The 9,535-nt window shown below is 38.7% G+C and overlaps 2 protein-coding genes across 5 annotated transcripts; one reads left to right on the top strand and one right to left on the bottom strand.

Moving 5' to 3' along the window:
• The first annotated feature begins 2,881 nt into the window (after window positions 1–2,881).
• LOC119988983 (U-box domain-containing protein 4-like) lies at window positions 2,882–4,979 on the top strand. Of its 2 annotated transcripts, XM_038834259.1 has the most exons (3): window positions 2,882–3,031; window positions 3,104–4,407; window positions 4,551–4,979. In XM_038834259.1, exons 2-3 carry the CDS (start codon window positions 3,211–3,213, stop codon window positions 4,611–4,613), a joined length of 1,260 nt encoding a protein of 419 aa, XP_038690187.1. In that variant the 5' UTR covers window positions 2,882–3,031; window positions 3,104–3,210; the 3' UTR covers window positions 4,614–4,979. The 2 variants fall into 2 exon arrangements, with proteins under 2 accessions (XP_038690187.1, XP_038690186.1); XM_038834258.1 differs by having other exon boundaries at window positions 2,892–4,407.
• A 791-nt stretch (window positions 4,980–5,770) lies between these two features.
• Window positions 5,771–9,242, bottom strand: LOC119988982 (inositol transporter 4-like). 3 transcript variants are annotated; one of them, XM_038834254.1, is made up of 8 exons: window positions 9,000–9,242; window positions 8,766–8,885; window positions 8,082–8,261; window positions 7,889–7,959; window positions 7,408–7,743; window positions 7,209–7,316; window positions 6,523–7,128; window positions 5,771–6,427 (listed from the first exon to the last, which is right to left on the bottom strand). In XM_038834254.1, the coding sequence occupies exons 3-8, from the start codon at window positions 8,215–8,217 to the stop codon at window positions 5,951–5,953; spliced, it is 1,734 nt and encodes a 577-aa protein (XP_038690182.1). In that variant the 5' UTR covers window positions 8,218–8,261; window positions 8,766–8,885; window positions 9,000–9,242; the 3' UTR covers window positions 5,771–5,950. The 3 variants fall into 3 exon arrangements, with proteins under 3 accessions (XP_038690182.1, XP_038690185.1, XP_038690183.1); XM_038834257.1 differs by lacking the exon at window positions 8,766–8,885; XM_038834255.1 differs by lacking the exon at window positions 8,766–8,885 and having other exon boundaries at window positions 9,074–9,242.
• Window positions 9,243–9,535: the final 293 nt, after the last annotated feature.

Below are 9,535 nucleotides of genomic sequence, written 5' to 3'. Positions count from 1 at the left end.
AGTAGATGAACATATTTAACTTAGGGTTTAGGGGTCTTAAGTTTTTTATCAATATCAATTCAATTGAATTAGGAGTATAGGGTCATATTTAATGCAAGGTTTAAGGTCTTATGTTTTTATCAGCATCAATTCAATTGACTTAGGAGTACAGATTAGAGAGTCATATAATCATATTTTACTTAGGATTTAGGGTTTTAAGTTTTTATCAATATTTATTCAATCTAATTAAGAGTATAATAATATTATGTTTAGGGTTTTAAGGTTTAGGGACTTACAGTTTAAACTCACCAAACAAGTTTAGGGGTTACTTTGATTTTAATAATAATATCAAATTAATATATGTTTAAAGAAATAAATATTTATCTATATTAATTCTAAAAGAAATCTTATATGTAGGGTTTATATAAGGATATATATGTACAACGGGGCGGGAAGCAGGTCAGGGCACGGGGTGGATGTGTGGGGCGGGTTGGGAGGCATACTTGTCTCCGCCTTGCCCCACTCGCGGGTTGAGATTCTTTGCCTCGTCCTCACCCCGCACAAGCCTTGGATCGGAGAAAATAGACGCGAGATGGGTTGGGAGGCATACCCGTCCCCGCTCACTAGTTGAGATTATTTGTCCCGTCCCCGCCCTGCACAAGCTTTGGATAGGAGAATCTGAAAATCTATGTGGGGCGAGGCGGGTCGGTTGAAAATTGACATCCCTACATATAAGCCATAAGAAGAGTAAGTATTATTTTTTTCCCCTTTAGAGAAGCATTAATCGCTTTAAATCATGATTCATTGCACTTACTTTTTTTTTTTTTTGAATGGAGATTCATTATATTTACTTAAAAGGTAATAATGAAATACTAGCATTCACTTGGAGTTGGAGGCAGCTGCCAGCTATACATTAACCTCATGAAAGCACCCCACTACGACTCTTGGTCGTCCAAGACATCATTTATAAAAGATAACTCCCATGAAATCTCAAAGTTAACCCCCACATGTGAAAAGTTAAATTAATTATGATCTTAAAAAAAGCATTAGCTCATTAGTTCCCACGTTTAACAACACCAACAAAAAAAAGTGTCATAAACCTAACTTTATAAACCCACTTCGAGAGTTATCTTTGAACTAAAAACATTTGATTTTCAACTACGCGTAATCATGGATTACACACTAGCTAAATTAATCATCAAACTTAATTAAGATAATTTTGTAATCTTCAGAAAATAAAAAATGTTATTGATTATGCAAACATATAAGTTTAATTAAACTAACATACATATAATAAGACGAGACCGTTCACCAACCCCAATGTGCACTTTTGAGAGAGAGAGAGAAGAAAGAGAACTGCATATATTAGTGTCACTTTATTGAATCAAACCCTAATTAATATACTACGTACTACTATATTTAGACACATAATCCTCTAATGTGGCAAGTCAAGATGTTGTTGTTGCATGCTCTACTCCAAAATAGTGCTACATAGGGACAATCGCCATCTTTATACAATATTTTAGGACCTAAACAACTCATGAGCATGCATGTTACATAATCAAAAGACATTAACATTAATAATCAAAGACAGCATTGCTATTGCTTAACTTTCCTAATTGGTTAATTATGCGTAATGTATTGATACTTGTCCATATTGGTTGTATGTGCAGTGAAAATTATTATTATATATAGCGTAGGAAGAAAGGAAGATTAATCTATTCCCATAATGAATTATTTAAGTTGGCCCGGCTGCCGAACTCTTACCAAAAAATATAGACACTATTAACTTATTAATGCCTTGAGCTAGCTCATTTTTCATTTACCAACTCGAGCTGACTTTATTATAATAATTCTTTTCAGTAAAGCAAGTGTATTTCTGAAAGAAAGTGTATTTGGTGATTTCTTATTCTAGAAGGGATTTAAAGGTAAATCTAACCCCATTAATCTTTGTCGGGGATGGATTCAATTCCAATGGCAACTTGGCAAGCCCTGAAGTGCACTTGTAATGGTGTAAGGGTTAATGTCCCCACTTGTAATGGTGTAAGGGTTAATGTCCCCAATAAAATTAATTTTGGATCTCACCTCTGTTACACAAAAAGTCAAGTCAAACACGTATTCTAATATAATCACATCAACAAAACATAAATTTCTATACACTCTCTCTTCCCATCCAACATGGAGGCCAAAAACATTTCATTTCTCCATATTATCCATAACAAAATTACATCAAAACACCAAATACCAATACATCCACATAAACAAAACACTTCTCCCAATACAAATACATAAACAAAATACACGGGCACATCAATAAAAGACAATATCTTGTTGATCCAATAACACTTTACCATTACAAATGTCTTATAATAGATTTGGTACTGGTCTAGGTCTCCTCTGTTTTGGAAGGACACGTGTGGGTTGACATGTTTGCATGGGCACATGAGTCTGACGTGGCTTTATTGGTGGAAGGCTAATTGGGGCTCAACAATCAAAAGCTGTCCTGAGCGTCCGATAATGATCACAAAGTTGATTACAGAACCCAGAGCTTGCCACACGTGTCAGCATGTCAGAATCATTGCTATACAAAATTAAAATGTATCCTGTCGTCTGCCAAGAGTTCAACAGGTCTGCCAAGAGTTCAACAGTTTTGCTTTAGTGTGTGTATTTAGTAGTTTCACCCTTTTACTGGTGTAAATACTAGTTTTACACTTTTTACCGGTGTAAAAGAGAAAACGTGACCTGTCATATCATGCCATGTAAAGCTTTCTAGTACCACCGTTGATCTTGAAGAACTAAAACGTGCGTCTCCACATGGACCTACAAGACAGTCGGTGACAAGAACAAGACTGACCATGTTGCTCATGCCTGTCTGTCACAACCTTTTTTCAGCCCTCCGGTGACACTATCTTCACACGGATACCAAAGCCACCAGACAAGGCAAAGCAAGGCCAGCCTTAAAATTCTATCTGCTCTCATCTTCTGTTTCTCCTTCTTCCACTCTGTTTCTCTATACAATGGCACTCTCTTAAAATTCTCGGAAAACAAACGGGTAAATACTTTCTTTACTGGTAAAAATTCCTTCCTTTGTTTCTGTCATTCTGATAGATGGTTTCTCTTGAAGATTCGCTTTCACATTCACATCCTGGTTCGAATCGCTTCCCTTTGACCCGAAACTATTATGGACCTTCGAGTTCCACTACCAAAATTCACCGGAATATCGGCCGGTCTATGCGTACGATTCGCTCTTGTCTATACCAGGACGACCACAGCTGCTCCTTCATAAGCTCTGTCCCCGATAAATCGGCATGTGTGTCGGAGAACCTGACCGACTCGGTTATCGACATGAGGCTTGGGGAGCTTGCCACTCGGAACAACAAGCCAGTGAAGTCGGAGGAGGAAGAGGAGTTTTTGGATATTTCACTAGTATTCAGCGATTTCTCGGCTTGTAGCAGTGATATTTCGGGCGAGTTGTGGCGACTCGCGACCTTGCCGTCGCCGGAAAACGTCTCAAGCGGGGTTAGTAATGACGTTGAACCGGTCTTGGAGCCCTGCATGGGGTTTCTACAGAGGGAGAATTTCTCGACCGAAATAATTGAGAGCATTTCGCCGGAAGATCTCCAACCGACGGTGAAGATCTGCGTTGACGGACTAAAGTCACCGTCTGTGGCCGTGAAGCGATCTGCTGCGGCTAAGCTGCGACTTTTAGCAAAGAACCGGTCAGATAATCGAGCTTTAATAGGAGAATCCGGTGCGGTTCCTGCTTTGATTCCGCTCCTCAGGTGCAGCGATCCGTGGACGCAAGAGCACGCAGTCACAGCTCTTTTGAACCTCTCGCTCCTCGAAGAGAACAAGAAATTAATCACCGACGCCGGAGCTGTAAAATCTTTAGTTTATGTACTCAAAACTGGAACGGAAACCTCAAAACAGAATGCAGCTTGTGCCCTGCTTAGTCTTGCTCTGGTCGAAGAGAACAAGAGCTCAATCGGTGTCTGCGGAGCAATACCTCCGTTGGTTTCGCTACTACTGAACGGATCAAGCAGAGGGAAGAAGGATGCCCTGACTACACTGTACAAATTGTGCTCGATCAAGCCCAATAAGGAGAGAGCAGTGACTGCAGGGGCCGTGAAGCCTCTGGTTGGTCTTGCTGCAGAGCAGGGGACGGGAATGTCGGAGAAGGCCATGGTGGTGCTGAGCAGCCTGGCAGCGATCGAGGAGGGTAGGGAGGCGATTGTGGAGGAAGGAGGGATTCCGGTTTTTGTTGAGGCCATTGAAGACGGGTCTGTGAAGGGGAAAGAGTTTGCTGTGTTGACTCTGTTGCAATTGTGTGCTGATAGTGTTAGAAATCGAGGGTTGCTGGTGAGGGAAGGTGGGATTCCTCCTCTTGTTGCTCTGTCACAGAATGGAAGCGTTAAAGCCAAGCATAAGGTCAGTGGTTAATTAGTGTTCAATTGTGCTTAATTATACTTCAAAATGCAGTCTTTTTGCCTCAATATTGTTGAATTTGTTATCATGTAGTTTGTTTTTGGCTCAAGATTGATTTTTTTTTATTTTTTATGGCTGTTTTACAGGCTGAAACACTTCTTGGGTATCTGAGAGAGCCAAGACAAGAGAGATGCTCATCCAGCCTTTAGAGATTTATTTAGTAAATGGTAACTATACATTGTAAGTGGTTTTGGTGTTGATGTGTAAGGGTGCCTTGTTGATTTTGTACAGTGTGGTGTTTAGTAATTTGGGAAGAAATTTATTGTAGTGTTTGAATAGATTAGGAGAGGTTAGGGAGCTGAAGACTGACTAAGTGACTAGGTCGATGTATGATTTTGGGGTTCTTTCTGTGATGGAATTGGAAGTTGTTTGGCTTGTGGGATTCTTGGTTGATGGAATTTGGGCCATATTCCTTATGTTTTGTTTGGGTGACCCAAATTATGTCCAAAAATATTGACTTGATTGTCTGTTTGAAGTTAATGAAGATGGATATTGATGCCTACTACTCAAAAGCATGTTCGTTGTAACTTTGAAGAGCATTTTGAAGCTTGATTGCATGTGATGGTGGTAGTTAAGTTTGCCAGATCCTTCTGTTCGGGCTTTATTGTTCCCTGTTCATGGTACATCAGATTTTATATTCCTTAGGTGATTTGATTACTTGTTTGGTTTCGCAGCAAAATGTGATTTTTCATGCATAGCAAAAGTTAGGAAAGATGAGAAGGCTGAGAATTTGAAAACTGAAACAGGCACTTCATCACTCAGACTTTGGTCTTTTTGAGTTGATTGTTTCAGTTTTCAACTTCCAATTCTCTATGTGAACAAAGTTAATAGTTTAAGGTTATAGTTTCTTTCTTGTCCTATCACAACCCATATTTTCTCGGCTTCCAAACAGCGAGCACTGGAAAAAGTGGGTTGCTTTTAAGAGGGATGAATAGAGGGGGCTGAACTGCTAAAGTCTTATAATTAAAGCCATGGTATGGTAGGTAGGCCCATTGCTTTGGTTGTCGGTGGTGTAAATTGTGGCTCATTTGCTGTTGTGTTTTGCCTGCCATAACCCTCTGTCTGTCCTCTTGTGTGGATAATTATATGATACACAAACCGTTGTAAGGTGTCACCAATCGGTTCCACCACTGATTTGGGTTTTAATTTTTTTGTACTGCAATGAAGATCTTCCCTTCTCTATTATCCAAACAAAGAAACAATTGAACAAAAGGATCTTTCCTTTTTTTATTTTCTTGTCCCTTTTTAGTCATATATTAGCTGGCATGGCAGGTGTTTGTTTAACCAATTCTAATGACAATTCAGATTTCAGGGGAGGGTGTTCTGACACAACTTTGTTTCATCACAAGGCAATATGACTCCGAAAATGACAGAAACTATGAAATCACAGCTCAACAATGTTTCCAGTCTTAAACAAAAACTACTTATTGCAAGAACAAATAACCAAGCTTTTGCATTTCATTCAAACAGAAAATGCTTTCTGGGTTTAGACAGAAAAACCACCGGCATTCTTTGCTTTGCTCTTCAGTGTAACCGGTCTGTAACCTTTCTCGAGCACCTTCTCGATCTCTTCGAAACGCAATCCCTTGGTTTCAGGTACTAACAAGAAGATGGCTACAAGTCCAACACAAGAAAACCCAGCAAACAACATGAAAGCACCAAAAGAACCAAGTGATTCTTGGATGGTCAAAAATGTCTGACTCACTATCAGATTGGAAACCCAGTTAGCCACAGCTGCTATGCCTCCACCAAGTCCTCTGTATCTCAATGGGTATATCTCTGAGTTGACAATCCATGGTACAGTTCCCATTCCCGGAGAGTATGAGATTATATACAAACCTAAGAAGATCACTGCCAGGAATCCGATTTCGCTCGGACAACCCTTTTCAAACCATGTCCGATCCTCTCCCCGACAATCTCGGCCTAACTGTTTGGTGTTAGCCAAGCACGCTCCTGGTTGATACTAATGATAATACAAGATAAAACAATTCGAGTAAATTAAATGGTGTTTGATACTTTGAACATGCATACAGAATCAATCAGTAACATAAAACTTACTTTGTTCACTGCATTACTGCAGAATCCGCATTTTGCTTCAACACATGACATGCAATCCCATTTATATGAATCTCCAGCTGCCATGAAATCTGAACAAGTAGCATTTGCTCCGAAGTGTCTGTTCTCCATTGGACTAATCCCAGGAGCATGATGTGAAGCCTCTAAGAACGTAACAGCTGTGGCGATTAGGCAAGTGATGATTCCAACTAGTGAAATCATCATTAACCTTCTCCTCCCATATCTATCAACAAAAGCCATACTGATAAGGGAGCCCAACGCGTTTATTCCAGACGTGATGAGCGAAAGTGCTAAAGCCGTCTTCTTTGAGGCAAATCCTGCGAACTGAACAATGGTGGGAGCATAATACATGACAGTGTTAATTCCCACAAACTGTTGAGTCACTTGACAGGCAATTCCAGCATAGAGTCCCCTTCGGACGACAACGTTGCTCAAAGCACCCTTCAGTTTAGCCCCTAATGTATCTCCTATGGATGCTTCCAAGGCCTTTTCATTTGCAATAGATATCTCTAGTGCATTGATTTCATCCTCAACTTCATCAGCAGAGTATATTCTCTCCAAGATTGCCCTGGCCTCATCTACCTTGTTCTGAATTACACAGCTGGTGATTAAATAAACATGTAGATGGTATAAGCTAACAATAAGCTATAAACTTATATGCCAAGCACCTTTCTATAGAGCCATCTAGGAGACTCTGGAAGCATTAACATGAGCACAATTTGAAGTCCTGCTGGAACTGCTGCTAACCCGAGCATCCATCGCCATTGCGACTTCACCTGAATTAAGATATCAAAGACGAATCAGTAACAGGTTTGTTCCAGGAATTCGGTAAGTATGTTTTCAAACTAGTGATGATTGATTACAAACCGAGCTCAAGGCGTAATTAACGACATAAGCCAGGAACTGTCCACTAGTGATGAGCAGACCGTTTGTGCTAACAAGAGCACCTCTGATTCTAGCAGGAGAAGCTTCTGAGATATAAAGAGGTGCAGTCATGGAAGCCATTCCAACTCCCAAACCAACCATAATTCTTCCAATAATGATAACCCAAGGAGCAGGAGCAACAGCCATGACTATTGCACCTTTCAAAAACACTACATCAGCAAGTAGAATCGATTTTTTCCTTCCGAAACTGTCATTGAGCCATCCACCAAATCCTGCCCCAATAATAGCTCCTGCCACAGTCATACTGACTATAGTTTCCTGCATATATATCATTAAGTCTTGTTTTGAGTCTCACAGGTTCAAACTACAGAAACAATCGTTTCGCAATATAATGCAAGGATAAGACTAAACATCTGATCCTTCCAAGACATATAACTAGTGGGTTATAGAGTGCAAGTTCTACCTGTAACCATGTTTTCTTGTCAACTTCTTCAAAGTCATCTCTTATGTAAAGAAGGGCGCCAGAAATATTCCCTACATCACAATAAGATGAGTTTTTCATCCAACTCTTCAAGCCCTATCTTAATTAATAGACAAAAACAGTCATAAAAGATGAACATTGAAAGAAATAATATATGAATTGTGTCTTGTAATACCTGTATCATATCCGAACAAAAGTCCTCCAATACCAGCAGTGAGAGCAAGCTGCATGATATAAGGAGTCCTCCAAACTGTTCTCCAACATTCTGTGAATTCTGTTTTGTCTGCTTTCACAGCGCCTCCTTCCACCATTTTTTTTTTTAAAAAATAAATTCAAATACACCTCCGGAGATTCTCTACGTAAAGCAAATTCAAACAGTTATGAGAAATAGTACTATACATAGAGCAAATCAGCAAAAGCATTTCCAGAGAATGCCAAACCTAACAACAACTGAAATAGTACTCTCTTTGTTCTTAATACTATCTGCTGTACAGAAGGAAATCCTTTATTTAGCCTAAAATAAATGTAGTTGCCACTTACCTAAACTGTGAATAGAAATTCCTAATTACACATCAGCTTATTCATAGCCTACAATTAGCAAACGAGAATATATGACATGAATTTGGGGTAAATCTTGTATCTGACATTCAAAAGTATGATAAAGCCAAATTAACAGTTCACATAGATATTCTTTTGAGACAAGATCTAGAATAAATTTTCAAAATTTGGATTAACTTTGGGAGAGGTAGACTAGAGAATAAGGAAGCAAAACAACTGGAAAATTCTGTCAACGACAACACAAATTAAGAATTAAGAATACAGATAAAGTCCCAAGTTCTTTCAATTATGAATGACTTACTCTTCAGTGTCCTTCTTGTTTCAAAAACCAGTGATCGCTTCAAATTTTGGGCAGTAAAGAAGAACAAAAACAATTCTTGTACCAACAGGACTGTGTTTTAGGATCAATGGAGGAGGAAAGCTGTGATGGGTTGACAGCCAAGCATAGAGTTTCACCAAAACTTGTTGACCCAAATCCTAAAAGAAACTTTGGTATAGGAAGTATTCAACTACAGAATAGTATCTAAGTACATACCACTAAAGAGACTTTGATGATGATGGCCATGATCATGATGTAAAAAAGTGATTAAGATCTAGCACTATAGTCACCTCTGTAATTAGCCTCTCCTGTAACTTTCTTCTCTATCTCTTCGGACAACCAAGCAAAATTTATCAGTCGGATAAGCTTTCACTTTAACTTTCTCAGATTCTCTTGTTCATAGTCATAGTGGATGACAATCATTTCTTCAGTTCTTATTTTATCTCTCTTTTGGCTAGATTTGGAAGGTTAGAGGAATCTATCTATCTATACAATAAATAAACTGAAAACTGAAAACTTAAAGAAATATTAGAGCATTTTCATGGGTCCACATCATTATCTTCAAACTATTATAAATTGACATGTAACATTTTTCATTTTTTTTAAAAATAAAATTTTAATAAAGTTAATTCATTTTAATATAAAAATTCAATAGATGCTACACAATCTAATTTAATTTCTATGCATGTAATAATATGGATGGTCATATGAGTTTAATCACTTATATCCATTTCCCTTTAAATAGATGGATA

Source organism: Tripterygium wilfordii, chromosome 21 (genome assembly GCF_013401445.1).
Source record: "Tripterygium wilfordii isolate XIE 37 chromosome 21, ASM1340144v1, whole genome shotgun sequence".
Classification (NCBI taxonomy): domain Eukaryota; kingdom Viridiplantae; phylum Streptophyta; class Magnoliopsida; order Celastrales; family Celastraceae; genus Tripterygium; species Tripterygium wilfordii.
This window is presented reverse-complemented; position numbering and strand designations above follow the sequence as displayed.

Excerpts from the sequence above, each read along its gene's own strand:
- LOC119988983 (XM_038834258.1), top strand. The coding sequence starts at position 3,088 with ATGGTTTCTCTTGAAGATTCGCTTTCACATTCACATCCTGGTTCGAAT. Across the intron at positions 4,408-4,550 it reads GCGTTAAAGCCAAGCATAAG|GCTGAAACACTTCTTGGGTA; the intron begins GTCAGTGGTTAA and ends GCTGTTTTACAG.
- LOC119988982 (XM_038834254.1), bottom strand. The coding sequence starts at position 8,217 with ATGGTGGAAGGAGGCGCTGTGAAAGCAGACAAAACAGAATTCACAGAA. Across the intron at positions 7,960-8,081 it reads TTTGTTCGGATATGATACAG|GGAATATTTCTGGCGCCCTT; the intron begins GTATTACAAGAC and ends ATTGTGATGTAG. Across the intron at positions 6,428-6,522 it reads GCAGTAATGCAGTGAACAAA|TATCAACCAGGAGCGTGCTT; the intron begins GTAAGTTTTATG and ends TATTATCATTAG.